The 27,955-nt window shown below is 38.6% G+C and overlaps 1 protein-coding gene across 2 annotated transcripts; it reads right to left on the bottom strand.

The window, feature by feature from the left end:
- Positions 1-1,673: 1,673 nt before the first annotated feature.
- Positions 1,674-27,654, bottom strand: LOC140340384 (E3 SUMO-protein ligase ZBED1-like). 2 transcript variants are annotated; one of them, XM_072425544.1, is made up of 6 exons: positions 27,514-27,654; positions 19,585-19,655; positions 18,082-18,344; positions 17,021-17,085; positions 16,475-16,632; positions 1,674-14,934 (listed from the first exon to the last, which is right to left on the bottom strand). In XM_072425544.1, exons 2-6 carry the CDS (start codon positions 19,631-19,633, stop codon positions 12,899-12,901), a joined length of 2,571 nt encoding a protein of 856 aa, XP_072281645.1. In that variant the 5' UTR covers positions 19,634-19,655; positions 27,514-27,654; the 3' UTR covers positions 1,674-12,898. The 2 variants fall into 2 exon arrangements, with proteins under 2 accessions (XP_072281645.1, XP_072281646.1); XM_072425545.1 differs by lacking the exon at positions 27,514-27,654 and having other exon boundaries at positions 19,585-19,977.
- Positions 27,655-27,955: the final 301 nt, after the last annotated feature.

Raw genomic sequence — 27,955 nt, 5'->3', positions numbered from 1 at the left:
ATTATCTATCAGGGTCCATCTGCTTCCTGAATTCTACAAATGTTCTGAAAAAGCCACCTTTCAAGATGTCTTATTGTTTGTTAGAGAATAAGCACTTCACTGACAGACTCCACTCCTCTTCTCTAAGTTTTACCCCTCCAGGGCTTAGTCACAGAGTTTTGGCTGGCGTTGGGCTATACCCATGAAGACTTTAATCAACTGCTTTTTATCTCACCAAACACCATTGTGCCTACCCCTTCTCAGTGGACCATACCAGAGTGCCTTAACCTCACAGCCACCCACCTCGGTTACTTGTATATACATTTTGGAGAGGCCACTGAAGGAGAATTGAAAATTCCTATGTGGTGCTTTTGCTTCTAGTGTTTCCAAAAACAACAACTCTGAAGCTGCATTATTATTAACGGGTCATAATGACCTTTAAACTGTTTTTATTAAAAAGACACAATCAAGTATGATGTCATCATGACTTACTAGGTGTCATAAAAAGATAAGTAGGTACTGTTTAAGCCACATATAGGTTCATTTTCTGCAGTGAAGATGTAAAAAGCCAACCAACCTGCAAGAATTCTCAGTGGGGACAGAAATTAAAACAGCATGCTTTTTATGCTTAAAACAAAATGCAGTTTAAACCCCCACTGTTCCAAAATTGAAGGCAGCTTCGTGCAGCGACAAAAGGCATATTAAACACCAGGACAAGGACAAGCTTGAAGACAATATTGTTACCCATGTATTTGTTTGGTCCTTCTGTGCTACTTAGTGACTCTTCTTCGACTTCCAGCTGTTGTGCCTTGTACTGAAAGCCATTGCCTGAATACATAATTGATTCAGCTGTGTGGAGTATAAAACTAGTATGATGCTTGTACAGTTTAACCACCTCATGATTGGGTCCTTTAAATGAGGAGTAAATAACCTCACACAATCCAGACAAAACTTGTATTTTGGAAAGACAAGGGAATGCTAAGGGGCTCACTAGGTCCACACATATATGGGAGAATATGACCTTAGGGCTACCAAATTAGAGTCTGGGTGTCAAGGATGCATTTGCCACATCCCCTTAATTGTGAAGTTATGCTCCTTATATTGCATGTATCATGTACTCATGCAAAATTTGGATATTGGTCCCGTAAGTGACACACAGCTACCTGCCATATTTTTTTGGGGCTTGACAAGTTATGGAAGGTGGGAAATGAGAAGATTGTTCTTCTAGCTAAAATCAGAAGACAATGTCAGCCCTAGTTATTTGTTTTGTGACATTTTCTTTAACACCAAACCTCTACAAAACTCTTACATAGACCTTAACAAAAGATCTAAAAATACATTTTTACACCTATCCCTTTAAAATGTTATCCCACAATGGTTGAATTATTCTTTTATCATTTTTACTTAAAATGTCCTCGTTAAAAAATGTATGGGGCCATCCAGTCCTGAGAATGACTTTGCAACCATTTAATATTTGTGTCTAAAGAAACACAGATGTGTTCATTCCAAACATCAATTCATTTGTTCTTTAATAATGAAAATTCCCTGGATATATCTTGATGTTTGAATCAGATTTGCTCAGCTTCATGTTGCAGACCTAGGCTCACTTCATACTTTAGGAAAACAAACACATTGAATAGGTGTTTACTGACATTTATAGTAGTTGGGTGCTTAAAGAAAAACTACGACAAAAGTTTTCATAAAATATACATTTTTATTCAAGTTCATTTTTTACTAGATGTGATGTTTGTAGGATGTATACCCCGAGGGCATGTATAAAAGATCTTTATTATTACATTGGGATGGCAGCCATTTAAAAATGGGCACACATATAGAGTTGTTAAAATGTAGGTTGCTCTTAGAAAAAAGAAGCAATATCAAAATAACATATTTGGGTTCTTCTTCTATCTGTCATTTTGTCTAGAGGGCTAGAGCTTAAACATGTTCTGCTACTTGTGGCAGCTCTTCAAGATGCATCTAAAACTAGATGTACAATAGGACTTTGTTTAGCAACACCCTAAAAGTTGCAAATTTAAAAAAAACATACAGAAAGAAAACTAAGGTAGCAGAGAAGCTTTTCTGGTAATTAAACGTAAAAGTGACATTATTTTAGATTTTATATAAGAGGTAGTATAAAAAAAGAGTTAGGATTTGTATGTTTCTTTTCCTTTACAATGTTCTCAACTTGTGTTCGCCTCTATTAAAAGAGGAATTGAACTGTGCCCAAAAGAAGAAGGCAGAAGGTAAATGACTGGTCACCATCACTTACTTGCCTTGTTATGCATTGTGCATCTTCATGGAGGCAGCCACCATGGTACACCCAGGGTTGGGCTTGAAGGTTAGAGCCTCCAGCAACCAGAAGCAATAAATGATATCCAACCTCATTCCACATCTACTAAGACTAAAGCTACAAACACACTTGAAATTTTAGTCGTTGGAAAGCATCTTTCACGATCCTTTCCAACGACTATTGTTGCACGATGCATGAATGAGTGCTGTACATACAGCACCTTTATGCGCTATGCAGAGGGGAGGGGGAGAATGATGGAACGACACCCTGCTGCGCGCTCTAGCCCTTCACTTGCATTACGACCGTTCGTCGTTCATCGTCTGTGGATCCGCCAGGACGGTCGTTCTGAGGATGGACAACGCGCGCTGTACACACTTCAGATACTTGTCCGATATCGGGCGGGAACCATTGGAAGTGTGTACGTATCTTAACAGTCAGAGGAAGGAGTGCCTTAGATCTCACTATGCAGATATACAGCTATGGGGTTCTAGTAATGAGTGTCTTGGCACAACTATGAACCAAGAAATACACTTTCAGAAGTAAGTCAAGACCTAGGGTAAAAAAATAAGTATACTGTTTAGGCACAGTATGGAAAATCTTTACTTTAGATTCAAGACAGAGGAGCACTTATGTGTATCCAATTTAAATGGCTTTTTAATAACCTCAGGGACAGACATCCACATACTTCTACATTTTTTTTAAATCATCACCTAAAATTCTCTAAGTATAACAGCTTATCATTCCATCTATACATGCATTATACAATATAATTTAAAAGGAAGCAGTAGTTTATTAATCATTGCTGTTTTTTTCACAACATTCTTTGGTATCTTTAAAGGTTTATTTGACATTTTCACGTAACAAGGTTATTAAATGTAATCAGAAAAAAAAAAGATGAAGAATGACTTAGGCCTCATCGATAAAGATCAGTCCTCAAGAACATTTAAGGGTCAGTCTACAACATGTCATTTTGTAGAAAGTGGAGGTTGACAAGCTTAAATCACCCACTGAGTTTTTCCTGCCACCAGATTACAAACCAACACATTGTCTGTGAATGTTCTTACTTATCAAGGTCATTGTATGTCTAGTAGTAGTTAGTCACATTCAACTGATCTTGTTTTTTAAAGGTTGAGTACATTTTGCAGCTTTACAAGCCACTTTATCAGTTCTGCACCAATAAAAGGGGCTTAGAAAGCTGTGAAACATCCTTAACCTTACATGAACAAGTTCAGCTAAATGTGATTAACTACTACTACATAAACTAACACCAACTCCTCTAGAAATGTCAAAAGGGAGTTTGTCATTTAACAAATCTGCACTCACCCCAAACTATTGGTTTGCAGTGAACTGTTCACTTGGAAAGTAACCGTATACACACCATAAATGCAACCATTTTGTAGTCTGAACTAGCTAGGCCACTGAAGACCATTTGCTGCTTCAACAGGTGTCCTTGAGAAGTTCTGCTCCAGTGATGTCACTAAGTTCTAAGCAAACAACTGGCTGTAAAATCACAAGCATTGATTTAGGTATACAAAGTTACTTGAATAGTAAATATTGTAGATGTAAAATAAGAACATTTTAATAGTGACTGTTATATCAAAATAAAATGTTTTTTTTTTTTTTGTCAAGTGCATTTAGTGGCTCCACCGCTGGTGTAGCTTGTACATTTTCTAGGTGCAGATTTCCTCTAGGTGTTCCAGTTTCCTTTAACATCACTAAACATAGGGTTATCAGCTTTCTTGCAAATATGTCCCTATTTTGGGGATACCATATTATGAGTTGCTCTGGGGCACAGGGATGTACCGTAAAATGCTATTTAATATTTTAGCGCTATTTAAAAATAGTAACTACATTATCACATAGCTGCCTCCAAACCTGTCCTTTTGTATAAATTTACTTTCATTAAGTCTTGTAGAATACTGAAAGACCTCAAAGGACCCAACCCAAGGATTCTCCAGAGAGTACCTTGGGGGAGTGGAAACTTTGCCGAATGCAAAGATTACAACACCTTCATTCGTGGAAACTCAATTAATGGTTACAGATAGTAATGATTTCCACAGAAATCCCAGTATACGTTTCTGTTTTTTTCAGGAACATAAAACAGTACAGAACTGAAAAAACTAATCTAAACAGATTTTACATAAAAAATATTCTGACAGGCAGCTTGAAATAAGGATGATCATTTCTTTGCATGTAATAAATATCCTAACAAGACGGTAACTCTACCACAACACAGAGGGCATCTGGGTAATAAATCCTACCCTCTGGCAGGCGAAACATTAAAATTCATACAAATAAATACTATGATCAATCTACATATACAACAAAAATAATAAACAATTTCATGGTGAAATACCTGAATTGCAAAACCATATGCTAAAAGAAACACAACACTTGAGATGAAGTTTTTACCTTAAAAAAAAACATTAAGTGTTTTAATCAGAAAGTTTTTCTTAGATATTGACATAAGGTAGTTATGATTTTCTACGCAGTTTGAGTAGAAATGTCTTTACTCCGCCAACATACTGCAGTGAAGGTATTTTGATCTATGGGCAAAACAGATGTCTTCTATAGATCTTTAGGCCCTGACTTATGAAAGCTCTCCAAGGCTGGAGAGAATACACTTTCATCAGTGAAGCTGGGTGATCCAGCAAACCTGGAATGGATCTGGTCCAGGATTCAAAATGTTTGCTAGCAAATGATTTTTAAAAATCCATTCCATGTTTTCTGGATCACCCAGCTTCATTTCTTAAAGTGTATTCTCTCTAGCCTTGGAGAACTTTCATAAATCAGACCTTTATCTCACTCACTCAGAAAAGCTTCAGGTCCTGGCAAATTTAGAGATATTTGTCTGGTCCTTCTCTGTAACATGCTGGCAGGAGATAAACTTTCCTACCAAGACGATCTATGCTTTCTAAAGAACAAACAATGAGTACTCTATTATCATGTGGACTTTTTAGGCACCTTCCTAGCTTCAATAACTCTCCGAGAGGAGATAGGAGAAGATGACTTGATATTTGTTAATGACATATTGAGTGAAATGTGGAGATTTTTATTTAATACAAAATGTTGATATAATAAATAGTTTTTTTTTATATTTATTGAAAAATGATCTTATGTTGGCAAGGTGTTTAAAAAGTCCACATGATAATAGATTTCTCTTATGTTTATATTGTCCATGTGGTACCCAAGAATAGACAAGGAGTCACATGCTTCTTTGAAACAAGTCATTTTGTTTTCTAAGAAAAAAAAATGAATATCTTATGTTTTGATGTACCTAGAATGCATTTGGCATTGGAAATTAAAAGCCTAATTTGGCTTCAAAGAAAGTTTCTTACAAAAGATAGAAACAGTTTCCACTTGCTCTTCCCCACAGCTCCTGGAACCTCTGCAATTTATTTGGTTTCATCAAAAAGCAAAACTTTGTAATAAAGAAAACCTGTATTGGTATTTTTTTTATTGCTGATCTCTCATTTGAAAAATGCTACATGACTGATCCAATGACTTCAATGCTTTCTGAGTGACTGATCTGGAACCGCTATGCAGGTTACAAGGTCTGAACAAAAAATAAAGTGTAATAAATTCAAGTACTCTGGACAGTCTCAAACTAATCCTTGTGGACGCTCTGCTTCGCTGAGAAACACTGGTCAATTACGTGCAGGAACAAAATCTGAATAGTTAAAAGGAGGCATTAAAAATTAAAACACTCCACAAGACTTCTACTAACTTAATACTATCACAGGTAATGGACTGGAAGAAACCAATTACTGGTTTTCATCTAAAGGACAATGAAATGAATGACAATGGTTTCATGAACGCATTTCTGAACTGTAGTAGGTGCTCAATGAAAATCAGCTACAAAAAAGTTTGTTTTTAGGTTAAAAAATGTCTCAAGAACAACACGAGTCTATACACAAAGTTCCTACTTCAGTCAATCTTTTTATATTTACTTCGCAGTATCTTACTATGCAAAGTAATTTTACTTATTAATTAATATTGCCTAATTGCAATATAGTGTGTTCATTGTTTGTTTTGCAAAAAAGCATTCATTAGAAAGACTAATGCCACAGAGGAAATTATGCATTGTTTCATTGTGGTGCTAATGAGTTGCGGTGCGCTGCATTACAAAAAAAAAAAAAATTGTGCATGCATCCTTTAGAAGCATTCTGGTGAGGTAGGCATTCAATTTAACTGAGAATGCAAGACTATATTTTAAAAAATTCTTACAAGCGGAAACAATTGATTTTGAGCCAGTAAACCCCGAAGCATTTGTGTGGACTCAAAGTACAAGTATTTGCATGAGTGGGAGTTACACCATTCAGACCACAAAACCAGAAGACCAGGTGAAGATGGAAGCATCAGTACTGGAGGGGGCAATGGACGGCACAGTATATGGTAGGTATGCCATATCCTGCAAATATACTGTGCATACTGGCAGATTACGGTAATACCTTCCTGGAGACACAAACTGTACACAACCATCTAGCAGTTCTAATTTAACACAATATGGGTTAACAATGTGATCCCAGACTTATGTTCATCTTATTTTGTTGTAAATATTATTACCAATGTATTTTCAGCATATGAAGTAATTCTCAGGTTCTCAGAGTGCAAATATAAAGTAAAACACACAGGATCCATGTAGCTTTCAGGAAGTAAACAGTTACCCCAAGGCTTCCCATGAGTCACTACTCATCACTCATCAGACGTATGGTGAATATTTTTTGGCATACTGTGCAAATCAAACATTTAAAAATATCACTGATAAGTTGATGGTTAAATCATTTAAAAGATGAACTCGTTTCTTTAGGACTAATAATTAAAATTGTATCTTATGTTTCATGCTTATCTTACGCTTGGTAAGAAGTTCAATGATGAAAACAGTAACTGCTAGAATTGAGGAGCTGGTTATTTTGCCACAACACAATTATCAGGATCCCTCAAATAACATACTGATAGCTTTTTATTTCTATTTTTTTTTTTTTTTTTTAAATAAAAACAGCATTAAAACACCACAGTATCAAACTTCTACTACCAATAAAAAAACACTGTGTTCTATAATGCATGATGTTTTAGTTATTTTAACTAACCAAGAAAACCCTTTCAAGCATGTAAATGGGTCGCTGGGAGCTACAATCTGAAAAACGCGAACCCTGGTATAGCAGCAGGTAAAATATTTATGTCACAAACCTTAAATGCTATCAACTCACTATAGATCAACCAAATGACAGCAGACAGCCAAGAACAATTATGCAGCCTGCGGTCATAAAAGATGGACACAAGTGAAAACAATTAGCCTTATCTTGGTGATCACAACATCTAAATCTTTTCATGCTGCTGGCTTTCTTTTTTCTAGGCATTTTATGTCCTCTTGTCCAGGTCACCTGTACCCTTCTGCACATCAGGCTTAGTTCAGTTCAGGTTTAGCATATTAGGCTCTATTTACAATACAGGGAATCTGACATTCCCTCAAGTATTCCTCAGTGGAAATCAATTACTATCATTGAAACAAATTGACCTGGCAGATTCCCACGAGGTAATGTCAGATTTCCCTTTAATAAATAAATAGAGCCCTATGAATTTCTACATTTAGGAATGACCATGTACATTTTTGGTGTTTTTTTAAGTACCTAAGGACTCATTTGCATTGCTTTGGCTATTAATATAAGCCATGATATAAAAAATAACCATCACTCTCCAAAGGATAACACATATCAACAACCCATTCAAAAAAGGAAAAAATATAACTGAAGCAGAAGTGATAAGTCTCAGGAGCATTAAATTGCTAATAAGTTCAAGGGGTGCCTAATCATTGCTTAAATGAGCAGGGGCGAGGTCTTTGTAAATTAAATGATTTTGGTCAGAAGGTAAAATATCTGTTAACAAACTTCAAAGTTTAAGAGTATATTGGGTAATAGGAATCCTTATGACTGGCAGTGTTTCATACATATAACAACATATATAGGAAGACTGGTAAAATGTGATTAGCACCTGATACCTTACTTCTCAATTTCTGAAAATTGGCTTTTTGTGGTATATTGGCTGAAAAAATGTTAACTTTTTTCTTTTACATAATGATTTCTAGTGTGCAGATATATATATATATACACACACAAATATTCAGTTAGGTCCTAGTCTGATTTAAGTGATGTAGTAATGCTCAGTAAAATGCACATTTAATGCATGTTACCACAACGCAGTGCAGTGCCACTTGGGACACCCTATTGCGTAAATCCAATGCAAAGTGCTTTGCAGAGCACCACACTCCATGTTAATGCATTATGTTAAATCTTGGTGTGCTGCAAAGGAAAAAACAGTGCATGTTGTACAGTATATTCAGTGTGTAGTGTGCAGGCAGCCATTATAAAATAACGAGTGGATTAACACAATAAATAGTAAGGTGCACTTGTTAGCGTACCTCAACAAAACAAAGGTATTCCTCCCTTATCCGTAACCAAAACATATACCAAAATTTGGCCCGAACAGTAAACCTTATGGTAAACTTATACAGTTACAATGATAAATACTCCTTTACATAGATATATTAGTATGACATATAAATGTCAAGCATTCAACTTTTGACGCCTATTCATAAATGGTCTAAATTCCTTTCACAGCTCAATAACACATTGTTAGGTTGATATACAGAGGGTTGGAATGGTTTTTACATTTTTGGCCTTGTACAGTATACAGTGCATGGAGCTAATCAGAACTGGTCTGATTGTACTGCGCTTTTGCACCTACAGTGCTTTCCTGTCTGCTAAATTACATGGTTTGTGTGACTGTCCTATGAACTAATGGAATGGTTAAAGTAACACAATGAAACAGTGGTACTACCAAAGAAAAAATAAATACAAATAAAAAGCCTTAACCTCCTGGCGGTACATTTCTGTCTGGATTTATATGTCTAAAAGCGCTACATTGTTTTAGAGTATAATAAAGTTTGTAACACAAAATTATGTAAAATTATTAAATCTATTAAATTAAATATATATATATATTTTTTTTAATTTAAAAAAATAAAATAAATAATAAAATATTATACTCATACTATTATATATACTGTAAAATAAATGTTTTCGAAAACAATGTACTTCTTTTACACATATAAATTAAATGTATTACATTCAATACAGTTATTTTGTATTGAATGCAATACAAATAGATTTTGAATTTGCCGCCCCGCCGGCAACGTACACATAAACTACCCGGTGATTCATCGTGTGCAGAAGACGCCAGAGGAAAAAGAAAGAAGACAGGGATCGAGGCGATGGACAATGCGGGATGCCGGCGGATCAGGTAAGCGCTGTATTTACTAACCTTCCCATATGTTTACATACCCCGAGTCTGACTTGGGGTTACCACTTTCAAAAACATTTTTCTACCCTGAGTCACACTCGGAGTTAGCGCTAGGAAGGTTAATCAAATCTAAATGCAAAGCTGGGCAACATTAGAAAAAGTAACAATGATAGCTATTATTAAGGACCAGGATGTCTAGCACATTTACCATGACACTGAGCCTTACACCAACGGTGTAATTCCTAATAGAACTTTATTGCTCTGACAACTGACTTATTGAGTATTCACCAGTTCTGGCCTGCTTTAATTAGGAGTCCCCTACAACTAAGCCCATTAAGGGTGAAATATATCAATTAATTTAGTAGATCCACTTACACATAAAACAATGTATTTGTGGCCACTATCTTGTCTTGCAGCCACATATTCTGGAACCAATGTGGTACAGAGCCTACAGTTTGGGTTTGACAGGTTGGTATGCACCTTGACCCCTAATGTACCAAAATATTTATAAAGTGGACCTATACTTAAGAGTTGCCTATGTGTTATTGCAAAGCACCTGCCATATTAAACAATACAAATTTAGCAGCAAACTACAGAAGAATTAAATGATGATGAAATATGTTATGATTTTACAAATTATAAAAAAATAAAGTGAAAAATACACTGATATGAAAATGCTGTACAAGTCTTGGGTTAAGTCAGTCACTGAAAGTCCTGAGGTTATTTTAGCCAAAAGTATAACAATAGCTTTAAATTTACAATTCAATCCATCACAATCTGTAAAAGTAACCACTTCTACCAATCTACTTGACATCTTTCAGAAATAATTAAAATAATTTACATAAAAATAAACAGGAATTATTTAAAACAATTAAACACAATGGTGGAGTTTTACTTTTATGTAATTATATACAGTGGTGATGAAATGGGACTTTAAAAAGGATACTAAGGTAACATATATATATATATATGTGACTGGATTTTTTAGCATTCCATTTGCATTATCATCTACAGAAGATATTCTAAATTAGGGTTCTTCCCGATATTGCCAGAGGTTTCTGATTGATTTCCCATTTGATGATGTCTGCATAGTTATGGGGACAATTCCTTTTGGTGGAGCCAGCTGCATGACTTTATGCAATTATGTTTAAGGGGTCTATAAAGGTGGTATTGTAGCCACCACTGAAGGGAGACATTATTTCTACTGGTTGCAAATTTAAGAGGCTTTTTACCCTCTGACGGTTTAAATAAGGGTTCCCTGAGACCTAAAAATGATTTCAAGGGTTCCTCAAAATGGTTGAGAAAGAATGATCCATATCCTAGCAATCATTCTTGTTAAAAGTCTGAGGCATCTATTTATAAAGGACAAAAGTATAGTACCTATATGCTTTAACGATTTCATACTGAGGAATCAGTGGCCAACCTGTTAAATAAAGCAGGGATTGCCTATAAAGCTAAAACCCACAAAAATCAGGACAGCAGTATGAGATTGTCATGATCAACAAGGAATGTAAAGCAGACTTAGTGTTCCAGCGTCAGCTTCCAGTAACCCCGTGCCAGTGTCTGTTGTCTCCAACCTACCACCTGTTGCTGAACCTAGCCTAGCTCATTTATTTACAACAAGGTTATGTACAGTCTGTGAGATGATTACAGAAGGTTTAGATCTGCAGCAGGAGCAAGCAATCCTGCTTGGCCGCTTGCATTGCAGAATTCCAGTTCTTAAAGAAACAGCATTTACAGACTGAACAGACGTGAAATGTACTGAACTGCTCACTGCTGCCCCTATTTGTTCCCTATTGGGATAATGCAGAAATATGCTATAGAAAACCCCACCCCTGAGGTAGCAGTTTACTGGCTTGAAGTAGCAGTAACTGCATCGCAACCTCACCACTACACTGAACATAGCCTTAGGGATGGGGAAACTTAGAAAGAAAGTTTGCCTGCCTTCTGTAAAAATACTTTCTGTGATATGACCACTTTGGCAAAATATTTGTGACTGTGCACATCTATTTGGCTGGAACTTTTCAGAATGTTTTTATGTTTAAAACAATAACTGCAGCTCCATATTGTGACATACCATGTATGCACTCATGCATACTCAAAGTGTTTCATCCTTTTTAAGAACCTTTCAAATTGCTAGTTATATTGGATAAGCTTCCTTAGAATATGTTTACCAATGAACATTTGAACACAAAAAATGTGTGAGTGGATGCTTGAGGATGACCATGGACATTGTAAAGGTCTGTTTAATACGTTAGCATTATATAACATAAGGTAAATTTATTAATCATGGATTTGAGGTTTAACTAGTGCAATAAAGCTTGATGTGTAGGTGTGCTGTCCTTTTACTGTGAGAAGTAATCAGTATTGCAACAGTAAATGGCAGGCAATGAGAACAGGGAATCTGGTGTCAATGAATCCAATAAAATCTACTAGCAATATACATATTCATCAAATAATTCAGAATCCTATGATAAAGCATGTACAGCAGGAGAGTGAAGGGAGAGTGTACATTGTGAGTGATGAATGATCAAAATAACTTCTGAAAGGATAAAAAAACAGGGGAGCCACTGAAAGTACAACAGAGCTTGTCTTAGTAATTCAGTTTGCACTGAAAATCACAGCTTTGGGTAAAAACGAGCTTTAAGATATTTAAAATGTTAACATTGTTTTAATTTTTATGGCCACTTGCTTTGGTATGTACTACCTTTTATTTTTATAAAAAAGAAACACAACCTAAAATACTGTGAGGTATGTGAATACTAGCAAAGTAAAATGATAATAGCCATTTCTGTTCCTTCCCAGAACAGTGTTTGGCCTTAAATGAGTCTTGGGAGATTTATAAAGAGTCGGGCAGCATCATTTCAGTGCATTTGTGAATTATTTTGCTGTTGTCTTAAAATTTCATTTTGCTTATATACATTTCCTGTCATTTGTGTAGACCTGTGAAATTTACAAACTATCACAACTAAAAGTTACCCAGAGGATATTTTTTTTACAATTGCCTACACAATTGCCACTATATACACTACTATCCTCAACGTGCAGGAAAGTGCTCTGCACCACTCTTTGCAAATCTCACCCTTTGCAAAGAAGGCAATCAGTATCATTTCATAGTAATCTGATATAATTTAGTCTTTCTGGTAAATTCCCAGAATTTACTTGTTGAATCTTTATACTGGTTTAGAAAAAAAACAATGAGCTTGTTCTTATTGGGATAGCACTGGAAGCACTAGATCAGACCTGTAGGAGACTCAGTGTGCCACTTGCAAATGGTGGCCAAAATGGAGATGAGAGAGGCACAGATGTGAAAGACCAATCAGTACCAATTTAGAGAACTAATCTATTACCATTTAGAAAGACAAGCATATCTACATGTTCGGCTGTCAAAGCTGACCTCTTTCTGTAAACAGTAAGGCCTGCATCTGTAAACAGCCAGCTTGTGGGTACAGAAGTGGCAGGGATGGCCAAGAGTTTACGTGCTGCCCGAGCTAGAAGTGGGTACTGGGTATGATGCATTTTCCACCACTGCAATGGGTCTTGGCATAAGGAAGAAGCTTCACTGGTTTGGAAGCTGCTAATTTCTTGCTCTGCTTGTTGGTTAACTGTGCTACCTGAAGAATTTCTAACACTACACAAGTCTCCCAAAAGGAATTCAATGCCAGAATCTTGTTTGAGTTTTTTTGCTGCTGGCCTTGTATTTTGAGGTTCAGGTATAACACAAGTAGTTTCAGATGACTGTGTCTTTGCCAGACTTGATGCTTCCAGCTTCAGCAAATGAAGGGTCTCTACACGGTCTGGTTGGCTGAGAAAGTCAAGGCCACGAAAACGAGGGTCCAAGGCACATGCCAAGTTAAGAACCTGATTGACCTCACTGTCCGAATACTTAAAACTCAGCTCTTCATGTATGGCCTTTTTAATGTTCTTGCAAAAGTCTGAGTCCCACTCATTAGGTGCTAAGTGTTTATACAATAAGCTGGTTATCACAGGTTTGACCAGGGATAACCCAGCAAACTGATCTTTGGTAAATGTTGAGGTAGCAATTGCTAAAGGTTTAAGAATGTCCACGACATCTTGGAGAATTGACCAGTCCTCCGACTCCAAAGCTATACCGTCTTCATTCAGTGTTTCAATGAGACCTTTAAAAAACTTGGAATGGTCAACAATGCTTTGCAATAAAGTGTAAATGCTGTACCATTTAGTTCCATCACGAAGGAACATTTTTAAATGCACCTTTAGTACAGGACCATGGGTGGTCAACTCTTCGTTCTGAGTGGTTGATGAGAAAACGGTGGCTATCAATCTTCTAAATCTATCCAGGGTTGTCTGTATTGTGTGGTGCTGAAGAATAGCTTCAATGCAGCCTCTAAGAACTTGACCTACACATGGCAGAGATTTCCAACCCACCTTTAAAGCTGCTGCTTTTACAGAGGGACTACTGATCCCGACTGCATAAAATGTATTCTCTCGTATACCCCATTCTTCTGCTACATCAAGAAGGACTGATTTCAGGCTATCTTCAGAAAGGTCTTCTGAAACAACCCTACTGGATAACACCATATTCTTAGATTCAAATCCCTCATCAACATAATGGATAATGAGCGTGAGGTAGGAAAGAGAGCCACTGTGCTTCCAAAGGTCCAAGCTTACCGAACAATCCTGTAGATTCTTTACCAGCTCTCCCGTTTTTACTTTGGCCTGGACGTACATCTCCTGTAAAATTGTATGGGCCAGGAATGAAGCTGCTGGTAGTTTGTAATTGGGTTCCAGTACTGACAACATTTGGGTAAAACCTTCCCCTTCAATTATTTCGACGGGCATCTGGTCACGGACAATGAACTCTGCTACAGCTTTGGTTGTTCTCCCCACCGTAGGAGCGACCACAGCCCTAGAAGCCACTTCACGTGGTGGGACAACTTCTACACTTTTCTGTGGGTCAACTACTGCCCCCTGGGTTCCCACCAGTTCATTGTACTCCCTTCTATGTTTATAAATAAGATGCTGTCTCAAGTTAGTAGTATTTCCACTGTAGGAAAGTCTAACCCCGCAAATTTTACAGATTATTTTAGTTTTATCAATTATTCGACCGTAGGCATCCCCTTGGAAGCCAAAAAAAGTCCAATAACGACTCTGAGCACGGCCAAGGCTAACAAGGTTCTGAGTTCCTTCAAGCAGCTGAAATCCAGAGCTGTGACCGACATTGTTTACTGGATAGCTTTGTTTATGTGACTGCATTATAGGGCTGACCATATCACTGCAGAGGTATTGATTTTGACTTGATATATGATCCAAAGGTTTAAGCTGTAAGTCTTGAAACAACTTCATCAGCAGTTCCTTTTCCCCAAATTCATACTTAAAATGCTCACCTAGAAAACACAATGGAAGGACAATGAACAAAAGCCATATTAGTACCCCAACTTTTTCATGTAGTGCCCAGTACCCTAAAAGCTGTATTGTGAGGAGTCAGGTGGCATGTTACATGCTTCCACATACCTAAAAGTACTGCAATTGGCAAGGATAGTTGGAAAAGGTAAGTACTGTTGTTAGTAAAGTGTGGCTAGAGCGAGGTGGGGCAGTGGGAGTTTGATCCTCACTGCCAACTACCCCCCCCCCCCCCCCCCCCGACAATTTTGTCCCCCTCCACAAGTGACTCTACTGGAGGTTCATACATATGGCTCAGTGCACTTTATTATGTTTGCTGGGCTAGGTTTAAGATAAACTGACCAGAACACTGTATGAATGAGCTAAAAATGCTAGCCAATTAAGGTGCACTGCTTTTTTTTAATAGCAGACCACTCCTCATCGGAAAGCTTCTAATCTGTATTAAAAGAAATGTAAGGACTATGCCTGCTGACCTCCTTCTGATAATGCTAGTTGCCTAATGTTACTACTCAGCCACTGACCTAGGACAAGCAAAGAAGATCAGGAATAATAAAGTGAAGTCAGAACAAATGTTCTCAAATTGAATGTACTAAATGTACTTAAACTGAATATCAAAGTCATTAGCTGAGTAGGACACCTTAGAAACATGTATTTTTGGAAATCAGTCAGCAAAAGAAGGCTGTAAGCTTCTAAGTAGAGAGATTCCAATGATAAATTCATTTAACTGAAAAAAAAGTTATTATTAAATATAATAAAATGGCATTTTACAGCAATTATGAAGGCTACTCCTTACATGCATTTTTTTCAATAGTCCTCCATTCTACCTTGGTTCATTCACCAAAAGTGTGGAGTCAAAAAACTTCATCGAACTGTCCATTCTTTGTATTACTTGTTTTAGTAACTTATAGCCCACCTGTGGGAAAAATAGTTTTTTGGTAATGATCCCCCAGCAGGTGTAAAAAACACAGCTTTGGCTTTCTCCTAAGCACTAGGTGTTCTATCCCGACTATAGAGATTTTGTGAGTGTAGGTTGTCTTGGATTCACCCCTTGAGGGGGCATCCCCAGTGTGCCCTGCATTCATAGTGTGATGATGCAGAGAGTGGCACTGACCCTATCGAGATAGGTAGATATTAAACAATATATTAAAATAAATAAATAAACAAAACACACATTTGGGGGACCTCCAGAAGGAAGGGAAAGCCTAGGAAATGAAGCTGGAAATTGGGATTTAAATAAATAAAGTTCCATGATTAACATGACAGTCAGGTCAGTATAATTTTGTAGAGGCATCTTTAATGTTATCCTCTATATTCCTGTTGGCAAAGTTCTACCTATTCCATGAAGGGCAGAGACTGCAGGAGTCACTTCAGCCTCTCCTCCTTCTTTCTTCTAAGGGCTGCTGACCTAGCGTGACATTTTATTGTGCAAAAAATAACTGACTTTATAAAATTGATTACACTTCCTACAGCAATTCAAAAGAAAGTGTAACAATTTTTTGTTCAATTTATGTGGATTTGATGTACCTAATTTGAGGCCCAGGGTTCTTGCATACTCCTCGCCAATCCACACCATTAATTCTGTTCCTGATGGAATAGGCTGACAAGCACGGTAGTATATTTTACCCCGATACTGGAAGACCGTCAGATTGTGTTCTTCCTCTGTTGATGCACAAGCCACATACCTAAAAAAAAAGAAACCAAGCAACAGATCACAACCCCATTGGTCCATGCAGATTATTTAACGCAATGTTTTTTTATGGGTATGCCCTTTGCCTTTGTTGGAAAATGCATACCAACACATCTTAAAAATACAAGCTTTTAATGTTTAAAGACAGGATGGGGAATAAGGTGTTATAGGGAACATTTGGAAACATTAATTTTGTCTAATTTGTACCCTGAAAAATACCTTTTATCTTTCCTCCTAAATTACTCCTGAAAAATAGCACTTCTGGGCATGCAAATGTGCCTAGGTACTCTCGTGCCAACAGCTTCATTGCTTTATATTTGCAGTGTAGGAAAATTAACAATAATTATATGTGCATTGTGACTGAAATATTTACAAAATCTTACCTCATCCAGCTACTTTTGGAATCGTCACTGGCGTCAATATAAAAATATGACCCGTTGTCCCGAACCTAAGTAATAGGAAGAAAAGATGTTGGATATGCCAATTGCAAAAGGGATAGACAATATCTATTGAAGGTATCCACAAGTTTTGTTAGAGTTTACAAAATATGCCTTCTACACCAGTCAGCAAATGATAACAATGTAAACGTAATCTAATGTGGTTTTCTAAAGCCATGGACTAAGATTTTCCACAACCACCACCACCTTTATTGTAACTAGCTTATTACCTTTCCCAAGAAAGCTTTCTTTAGCTAATATTAAGGGCATCTCAAGAAAATTAGGATCCTAGGAAGACCTGTTTGACCATACCCCCTTTGGTTTAAGCAGAGCAGACAGTCCGGTGATGTGCTTCTTATCATATTCATTAACAGTTTAGCAACTTTGCAGCTATCTCCACATAGTATCATGGCAGAATACCCATGGTTTACACAAGTTTACCATATACAGCAATGTTCCCACATCTCAATGCAATGGCAGTTAAGTTTGCTGGTCACCTTGTGTCAAAAGTGCCAGTATTGTCGTTACTGTCCCAACAGACATCAATGAGGATTCACAATTGATAAACTAAACTGGAATAAAAGAAGAATCAACTTATATGGAGTCACCAAATTTGATTTGGCATTAGCCTTTACACAGATGCACCTAGATGCCTATCTGCCAGATGGAGGGATAGCAGTATAAACCAACAGAGCTGCTGAATGCAAATGTAAAAACAAGGAAAAGTTTGAGAAAACAGAGCAGAGGAATACACTTTTCAGTCTGCTCCTGCTCCTTAACTTTCTAATCCATGATAGGCACAGAAAGGCAACCTGTATATATTATTTAACTGTAGTAAATTTGGGTCAACCTTTCTCAGCTGTCCAGAAAGGCTATGTATATCTCAAGATTGAATCAACAGAAATGCCTCCCTTTTATAGGGGAAGCATCCCCAATTCATGTATTTCAACAATATAATTTAGCCATTTGCGTAAAGTTCAGCTTTTAATCAACAAAGTAGTCCCTACCGCCCAAGAGTAAACGGTGCAGTCGTTCCGATCCACCAGGACATCCCCTTCATAAGGACCAAAGATGCAGCCACGTGGGATGATTGGAATGGTACACCAGACCCCAAATCCTCCCTGTGGTCTCTCCTTCACAACAAGTCCTTCTGGCAAGGAAAGCAGAGCACGAGAAGGAACATTTTCTGGAACTGGAGTGTCCAGGATGAATGTCGGGGTTCCATGTTGTGGACAGGAGTCTCTGAAGTACAAGCGACAGTCTTCACAAACTACAAGACAAGAGGTGGAGTATGCAGGCGATGTAGATAAATCTAATCACTGAAGTATCATATCACCTCTAAAGAAGTGAGAGGAGGTGACTGCAGGAAGAACTCTGCAATAGTGCTTCAGTAGTAAGGTTAATTTGCCAAACAAATGGTTGAAATTGCTCTGTGTTATATAAATTTTTAGACCTTGCAAACTACCATTTCAAACCAATTTTAGTCCTGAAAAACAACAGCTGTAATAAAATATCTGGCCTCATCTCCTGTTAACATGGATAAATGGATTTAATATAAGGAGTGAAGATGTCACTTTGAATTCAGAATTGGTCCTAATGCAGACCAAAAGGTAGATTTGAACAACATTACACTCAATCAATAAAGTAAGTAAGACTGTAAAAGAATCTGGCTCCGTCCTCCAAATATTTATATAAGTTGGAGAAAACTGAACAGATAAGATAAGGGGCGAAAAAAATAATGAGATGTGATGTACAAGTGATGTTTCGATGGCCCACTAATTCTGGCATATAAATCCTCCTCAAAGCAGCATGACAAAGGACCTAATATGTTTCTTTGCAGTCCGAGTTTAGCCCATGAAAATATAAAACAAAAGAGATTCCAGATTAGAGATCCAGATGTTAGGCCTGACAGTGGCACTAGCAGAGACATAGTTATATTAAACCGATCCTAAAGTAGAAAAACAACGCTCCACTGTCAAAAACATAAAGCCCTGGTGTTTGGTAGCTTTTTGTTGTAGATGGCATGGGCTGTATAGTGTAAAACTGAACTCAATATGTGGCACCACCGCCAGCAAGCCAGAGACACGAGCCACTAGAGACAAAGCCATTTACATCATTAGTGGCCATCCAATAGCCAAAGAGGATCAACATCTCTTCAATTCTGTCCTGGAGCCAGTGGCGAGGTGGGGACACAGCGATGACAGGTCCTGGACCTGTTATCACTGCAGGGCGGCTAGTATGCTATGCAAGCTTGTGGATTATGCCAGAAACTCACCACCCTCCAATGAGTTAAGGTCTGCTTGAAACTAAAACAACATTTAATTTTCCATTATATTACCTATACAAAAGCATTACCCATTTCGGACACTTTTGAAGCAAAATATTTTGTCTACAAAACAGCACTTTTTATATGTGACATGGCCTTAGCTCACCCCTTTCAATTTAGGCTTTGCGGCTTTATCTCTAAAAGTAAGCCATAGCAACGAAAATGACAAAAATGATCAACTTACAGAGTAACTCATCTTCCAGCTGGGCACAAGCTTCTTCTGCGGCTTGCATTGCTTGACTAATGTCCAGGCACCTGCGGAGGAAAGACAGCTCAGCTATAGGGCGCAAATCGCTGTTCACTACTAACTATCATCTACATTGTGCAAAACAAATGCTAATCACACCAGGGACATGAATCAAAACTGAGCGATTACACCCGTTTTGTCTCCTTTTCAACAATACACAAAGCTATAATGTAACCGCTTTGTTGCTGAATGGATTGAATATGCAGATATTTTGTGCTAACTGTGCTAATATTGGTCCATGTTAGGAATGCTTTATATTTTGGAAAATGCACCATTTAACAGATATTTATCCTTTCCAACGACTAAGGACTGCACAATGCATGAAGACGTTCTGCTATATGGAGTGAGGAGGGGGAGAACGACCAAGTGGCACCCTGCTGCACGCTCTCCTCCTTCCCTTTCATTAAGATCGTTCGTTGTCCATCATCCATGGATCCGCCAGGACAGTCGTTCGGACGATGGGTGCTGTACACACGCCAGATTCCTGTCCGATATTGGCCCTGAGCTGATTATCAGGCGAGAACCATTGGATGTGTGTACCCAGCCTAAGAGTACTTCAAGACATTGTACCCTTACCACCCTGCCTAGCCCTCCTGATCTAAACACATCCTAAAAACTGCTTTCCTACAACATTGCAAGTTTGACAAAGATAACCTAAATACAAAGACATAAATTCAAAAAGACAAGGTTTCTAGTGTCTCCTATATTGAAACACAATCAAATAATTACATGCTTTCCTTGACGCAGTCTTATTTCTTCCTACCAATTTAGAGTAACTTACGATTACTGACCATGCCTTTAGTGCCTTGCTACTAAGGGGACCACCACTGCCTTCAGAACTGCCGGTATATTTGTGGCATAGATTTACCAAGAAGCTGGAGTTTTGACCTATATCAACATATTGCCATGCTCATACTTAGAGAAGGGAGCCAGGATGTTTATCTAGTATGCATACACCGGCGTTGTCTAAAAAAGTGGCCGGCAAAAGGACAAAACAGACGTTGATGGTCAAAGAATAATACTGGGAGATGTCAATGGACAAAGCAGCACCAGGGAGTACAGAGGTTGCATGACAATGGAGGGTCAGTGTGCCATATTGTGTAAATAACACACTACAAGAGCTAAGGTTTCAGGATGCTGTACACTACTTTTCAGGGGTAGCTGTGTCTGATGTATTCTTCCCGTCAAAGCAGTCAGGCCGTAAGGCCTCACCATGAAGGCTGTCCTATCTTCAGTCTTAGCTCAAGTTTGAAAACAATTACCCTGTTCAGGCTTCTGGAGCAGGGTAAAACTATCATTTCACAATGGTTTGGACTATTTTCATATAATTCTGACAAGACTTTTATTATGCAATCCCATTTAGACTGTAATCAGTACAGAGGTCAGACAAGAGAAGGGTCAAGAGACAGAACACTATTCTGTTATTCACAGGGGAAGTAAAGTAAATATTGAGAAAACACTAATTGGTGGTCATTGGTACATCTGTGCTATTTCTACATTTCAAGAATGGAGGTCCAAATTTTACTTACAGGTTCAGTTTGAGAAGTTAACACTTACTGAACACAACCTCCAGGAACAAGCTCAGAATTCAGTGATGACTTGAGGAGTCATTATCAAGTATTCCTATTTGCTAATCAGTGTCTTCCAATGCAAGGATTTAGTAGGCTCCAATACATTGCAGGATAGAGTAGGTTTAACATGTTTTAGGGCACTGGGGGCTAGGGAAGAGGACTTATGGAAGATGTAAGGAAAGAAAACAGCCCATAGCCAATACTCTTTTTTTATTTCTGATTCTGGTAGGGAGCATTATACCCATTTTTAGTTAGTGTTGATCAAATTCGCCTCTGTACCATTCATTGACAGTCTAAATTGAACCCGAAGCTAGGCTTAATTCAGTAGCAGATTTCAAATCCTATTAAAATCAATGAGAGAAAAAATCTGGCTCATTTCTTGGTCTCTGGAAAAAAAAATATACAGGAAGGCCCCCCAAGTGTGAGCAGAACACTATGTAGTAAATAAGAAGAAAAGAATCTGTATAGCCAATGGGCAGGGGCATTTTATGCAGCTTTGAGAATAACACTAATCTTTCATTTTACAGAACTAAACGCTGCTATACCCGCCTGTTCTATCACAGGACGTCATCATCTTCTATCTTCCTCTCTTCCCATCTATGGCCACCTTGATTGGAGAGGCCAGGATGAACGGCTTCTGGGATTTTATTTAGTTCCTGGCAAGAACATGGGAAGCCCGGGTTGAAGGGGTATCCTGTTTACCAAAGCTAAGATTCACATTTGAAAAAGCTAAGATTCACATTTGACCGCTTTCAAGTAAAATTTTGTTAACAGATTTTTTCCGCTAGGCAAAAAATCGACTTGAAGGTCCACGGCATCAGATGATTAAACTGCTGTACAATAATTGCACCATAAAGCCTGAATCCACTTCATTTGTATTGGAATGAATGGCCAGTGTTTGGGTTGAATTTGACACAAACTCAAAGCTGGACCCCGAGTCTTATCTAGGTTTTTATTGCTGTATTGCTGCTGGTGTCCATATTTTCCCCATTTCTTTTCTGGGGCAACAACAGGAATCTAATAAAAATCTACCCATAACAACGCAAATCCCATCCTTGACAGTCCTGGTGCTAAATGATCAGACTTACAGAACAACATAAGTGGTACAAAGCACTGAACATTCAGGACAGCTGGTAACTATATTACAGCCAACAGATGGATGTCAATCTGGTGTACTAATGGTTTATTGTACAACATTTTATTTTACATATATGAATATCCATGATCTATTCCAAAAAAGTGATGTATGATGTCATGTCTACAACAGATGCTCCACCACCGAAAATGTAAGCAAGCATCCAGCAACAATTTGGTAATTTCTTCACAGCAATCAGCAATGATATGTTTCCACCTTCTAGATTGTAAGCTCCCTTCGGGCAGGGTTCTCTCCTTCCGTGTCACTGTCTGTATTAGTCTGTCATTTGCAACCCCTATTTAATGTACAGCGCTGCGTAATATGTTGGCGCTATATAAATCCTGTTTAATAATATTATTATTAGCCAAATATAATGGACTTCTGTTTATTATTATTATTAATAATAATAATAATTAAAAAAATAATAATAAGTCTTTTAAAACATAATAAAAACAGTGTGAAAGTAAACACTGCAAATATATATATATATATATATATATATATATATATATATATATATATATATATATATATATATATATATTTTTTCTACTAGGTCTTATTTTCGGGGTAGGTCTTATATTAGGGCAGGTTGGGGGAAAAGTGCTAGGTCTTATTTTCGGGGTAGGTCTTATTTTCGGGGAAACACGGTATATATATATATATGTACAATGTAAACCATACTGAACGTTAGGTTTAAACTGGGGTAATAGATTCCAGGTGCAGCAAAGGTGTACTAAGTTAGTTTCCTTTAGAAAACAGCCCCAGCCTGCATAGAAAAGCCTGTCTCCGCAGTCTATGTAACTGAAACTGTCTCTATATCAGCCCCCTATAATCCTCTGCATGGCAGCAAAAAGAAAGTGTGGGGTAGCAATAGAAGGGAATCAGGAAATCATGAGCTTACTGTGAATATGATCACAGAGGAAGAGAGCAAAGTGCTGACCTAATTAGTCTGATGCTGCTCCTTCACTGTCCAGTGACAAGCCAAGGATAGGTAGGCAATCAGGTTTTATTGCTTGAAGTGAACCTTAAGCTTAAACTTTTTAAACCTTTAAATAGTAAAAATCAATAGTTAGAACCACTCTTTTTATTACATTAGGTACCCATATTCACATTTCTGTGTGTCCTTTACAGTTTTTATTACAGCTTAGCACTTTCAGTGTTTTCAGGAATTTATGTGCAGCACCGTGCCGGGCCCTCACACCAGATATGATCTACCTCTGGGGTGTCAAACTCAAATACACAGAGGACCGAAATTAAAAACTCAGACCAAGTCAGGGGCCAAAATTGAAAAATTTCAAAATTGAGTAAGTTTACTACTTCATCCATAACTAACAAAAACAAACCCCTCTATACACACTTAGGGTTGAAAGACTAATTTCTATCTATCTATGCAGCCTGTGTTTTGTTCATCCTCTCACATCACAAGTTTGTCTGACACTAAATAATCCAGTATGCAGTCTCTAATGGATTGAAACAAACACAATGCCCCCTGGTAGTTAGGCACCATGTGATCATTGCCTAGGCTTTGTGTCACATGATTGGTGTACAAGAATAATGTCTATGTACTGAAAATGATAATGTGAGGTTGTAACAAGGGCGGGCGGGCAGGCCAGATGTAGTTCATTTTCAGAATTCTTTGGGGGCCAAAAAACCGCCATATTTGGCCCGCGGGCCAGAGGCTGACACTCCTGATCTACCTAAACTGCACTGACAGGCACAAAGGCCTTGTAATTATGTCACTGGGCTTAAAATAAGCTAAGCAATGAACAGAATCATTTCATTTAAAAGTTGTAGAAGGGTAGGAAGAGGAATCAGGGAAAAAATATATGTAAAATAAGGGCAGAATATTTTCAACTAAAAATATTTGTCCTGGGGTACGGTAACATCTGTAGATCACATAGCAGAATGTATTGAATTCCAAGACCTATCTATGTCATGGGGGCATTTAGCATTTGATTGGAGCCAAGAGTAAAAATATATTTCTAAAATCCTGCACACAATGCAAACTTTGTATTCACCCATGATTACCCATGATTCACCTATGATACCCATGATTCACCTATGATACCATGATTACCAAGGGAAACCTAAACCAAGGATAAATCTTCTGCATTTCTTCTGGATCACATAGCATTTAACAATTTCCTACCATAAGATGGGGGGGTGTTAAAGGAAAATAAAAACTATTTTAAATAAAGCTTTAATAATATAATAATAATTTAAATAATAGCTTTCATAGAGGAGAGCAGATATAAACATGAATATCGCCTGAGACAAATGAATGTGATCATCATAGGTGAAAATCTAGGTGTGTACAGGGTAGAGGGAGGACACTGTATTTTATTACACTGTATGCAAACATGTTCAGCAGAAGAACAACCTGAGGGAAAGAAAGTTGAGTATAACCTCCCCAGTCTTCTGCTGTGCCCATTGTACAGAGATCATCAAAATGTGGCCACCATACCATATATTTCAGGACTGGCTAAACAATGACAAATCTTTTCACAGGCTAGGAGCCATTTTTAGACGGGTTTTACTTTATCATTTTTATAAATTATTACAAAGCACAATTCTTTCATCAGTTTCTGTTTGCAAACACAATAAAACGGATGAATGCAAGCTATCAGATCATATATATATATATATATATCAGTGCTCAACCCAGAATTTTTTTTAGCCGGGTGGGAAGAAATTGTAGGTGGGTGGCAGCCCCTGTATTGTGACCAAACTCTTTGGAAACCACCCAAAAACAGCCGGGTGGGTGCTGAAAAGTGCTGGGTGATGCGCCCAGCTAAAAGGGCCTGGGGAGAACCCTGATATATATATATAGATATATAAGTGATTTGTGATTGTCTTCCTTGGATAAAACAAAAAGATACAAAAATGATACATTCATTGATTTGATTTTTTTTCAATCCGCAGTGAAAAGCCCTATCACCTGTCATTACAGAAAATAGAATTCTAACTGGATTAGGATCATGAATAATAATCACCGTAAAGACCAATATGCAATCATCAATAGCTTCTGGCTTCTTTCCAACATTTATATTAGCGTTTAGATGTCAGCTCCGCATCAATTCTGCATAATGCATCAAGTTAGAAAATTGCTATGTATATCACAAGTTTGTTTTTCCCACCAATGATGTTATTAGGTATAGCGGTGCCATCAACATTTTTTTAGGTGTCGTTGTTGGGTATTTAGGAAGGCTGATTTATAATTTACCAAAATGCCTGGCAGGTGCTGCCCCTACTTATTACCTCCAGATATCTCGAATGGAACACACTTTACCATCCCCGGGCTACGGCAGGGACGTGTGTTTGAATGAGCGAACTTCTGATGTATATCACTGCTGTGACCAGCACAAAACTTGGTTACACTTCATGTATATTGCAGCATAGGGTTTAATGAAGGTCACATGGCAAATCCAGCATGGGGCCAGCAAAGTCTCTTTTCAGGTAGCCACTGATCAATCACCAATGTAATGGGCCATTCTAACCACTGGTCACCAATGTAAGGGGAATTCTTCCTATTGACCACCGATAAAAGGGAACATCTCTCCCATTGACCACTAAAGGGAAAACTCTACCACTGGCCAACAATGTAAGGAGCAATCTTGTTACTGGCTACCAAAAAATTGAGGACTTCTACTGACTACCAATGTAATGGGCACCTCCCCCACTGGTCACCAATGTAAGGGGAAATTGTTCTCACCAATTATTCTTCCCCACTAACCATGACTGTAATGGGACATTCTTCCCAATCACTAATAACCTAATGGGATTGCTCTGCAACTGGTCACCAATCTAGATCAGCGGTTGCCAACCGGTGGTCCAAGGAGAAGGACCCCGCTTAGGGAGGCACACCGGCCAGAACCGTGCACCATGTCCCCCGTACGGATCACAACCTCAGGGAAGTGGGCACAACCCATCGCAGGTCTGAGCCAGAGTGGGCCGGTTCTGGTATCATGACGGCACCCTGGGGGAAGTTTCTTCCCCTTTGATTGACACCCAAGTGGTCTGTGGATCTGAAAACGTTGGCGACCACTGATCTAGATGGCATTCTTCCTACTGACCACCAATGTAATGGTCTCCCCCACCACCTATGTAACATAGCATTCTATCTCCTGCCACCAATTATCAGGGCAATCTAACAAACCAGCAGTCTAAAGGGGGCTTCTCCCACAATCACCATGTTTTGCTGACACACAGCTGCAGGGTTTTCTCAGTTCACCAATACATGATATAGGAAATCATCCTGGGCCATGATGGATTCCTAATGACCGATCAATGTATGAGGACACAATGGGGGCTCCCCGCTCCCCCTCCCCCCACTTCACTGGCCGAGTGTCCGGTGCTTTGTTCTCGTCACTATAAGTCATCACTGAAAATAGTTTCCAGAGACATAAATGTGACGTCTGTAGGTGGCTCAGCGTTTATTAGATTGGGCAATATGATGTATACAATTTTCTGATTGCTCAGAAGTCACACAACGCGCATTACATCTATATTCCGCCATTCTGGATGATCTACGCCAATACCTGTAATAAATATTCACCAATATGGCCGATCAGAAACCTACAAATTGGTTGTTCCCCATACATTGCACTGACTTTGGATGCAATCATTTAGTGATAATTATTGCATGGTCCGTATTATTATTAATATTTTATAGGGGATCGCTGGGATCTTCTCTGATCTGGCCTCGGATCCATCAGTCGGTATTCTGCTCATCTCTTCATATAAACACATTACAGGGGGGATGGGCTGCTCTCTCCTCCCATATCGGTGGGGGCCCCTGGCAGTCTGATATTCATCATCTTGCCCCTCCATCATAGTCCATGTACACACATCATACATGGGGCAATCCTGATACACATTACTATGGAGGAGACACACAGATTATACAGAATGCAGCATGGACCCAGCGATGCCATCCCCCGATCAGGGCACACATTGGGCTGTATACTGATCAGCCCCCATAGCCGCCATGACACCCATCACCTGCGATATTCCGATTAGTGCTGGACGCATCGGCCGCACTCCACCCACTGCCCAGCCGTCATCCCCCTGGGACTTGACCCCCTCCTCACCTCCGGTATCGACGATAATCGGCGATGCCGGCACCGATTCTCCCCCGGATCCAGGGCTAGTACTGACCTGCTGGGCGGGGTCGGTGATCTTGCTCCCCCCGCCTCTTTCTCTTTACGTATCGGTAAAGTATCGACCGATAGGATCGCAAGGGAGGGGAAGAAGCGACCACCAACAGCCTCCGATCACATCGCTATTCTGATATCTCGATTTTCTTTGCGTACAATCGCGGGTCCAAGCCCCGCCCCCGCGGCCTTTACCGATTGGACATATCGATTGGTAATCGTGTCCTGACTGACGGACAAGGCAGCCAATAGCTGTGCCTTTCAGACATAGGAACCACCTTCTGGTTTACGGATAGGCAGTAAGGTTGGCCAATCCTAGAACAGAGCCAGCCATGCCCCGTTTAGGGGGATATTGATGGACAGCATCTCCAGGCAATGGACACTGACATGGGCAGTAGTTGTGTAAAATGTAACTGTAGCCAATCAGCATTGGATTTGTGGAACTC

The sequence above is a fragment of the Pyxicephalus adspersus genome, chromosome 11, assembly GCF_032062135.1.
Source record: "Pyxicephalus adspersus chromosome 11, UCB_Pads_2.0, whole genome shotgun sequence".
NCBI classification, from domain to species: domain Eukaryota; kingdom Metazoa; phylum Chordata; class Amphibia; order Anura; family Pyxicephalidae; genus Pyxicephalus; species Pyxicephalus adspersus.
The sequence above is the reverse complement of the archived record's forward strand: the minus strand, read 5'-3'. Positions and strand labels throughout refer to the sequence as shown.

What these genes read in the sequence shown, in the direction of transcription:
- LOC140340384 (XM_072425544.1), bottom strand. Translation starts at nt 19,633, where the DNA reads ATGCAAGCCGCAGAAGAAGCTTGTGCCCAGCTGGAAGATGAGTTACTC. An exon ending in TCCAAAAGTAGCTGGATGAG is followed by an intron (nt 16,633 to 17,020) that starts GTAAGATTTTGT and finishes CTTTTTTTTTAG; the next exon opens with GTATGTGGCTTGTGCATCAA. An exon ending in AACCCTGGGCCTCAAATTAG is followed by an intron (nt 14,935 to 16,474) that starts GTACATCAAATC and finishes TGTGTTTTCTAG; the next exon opens with GTGAGCATTTTAAGTATGAA.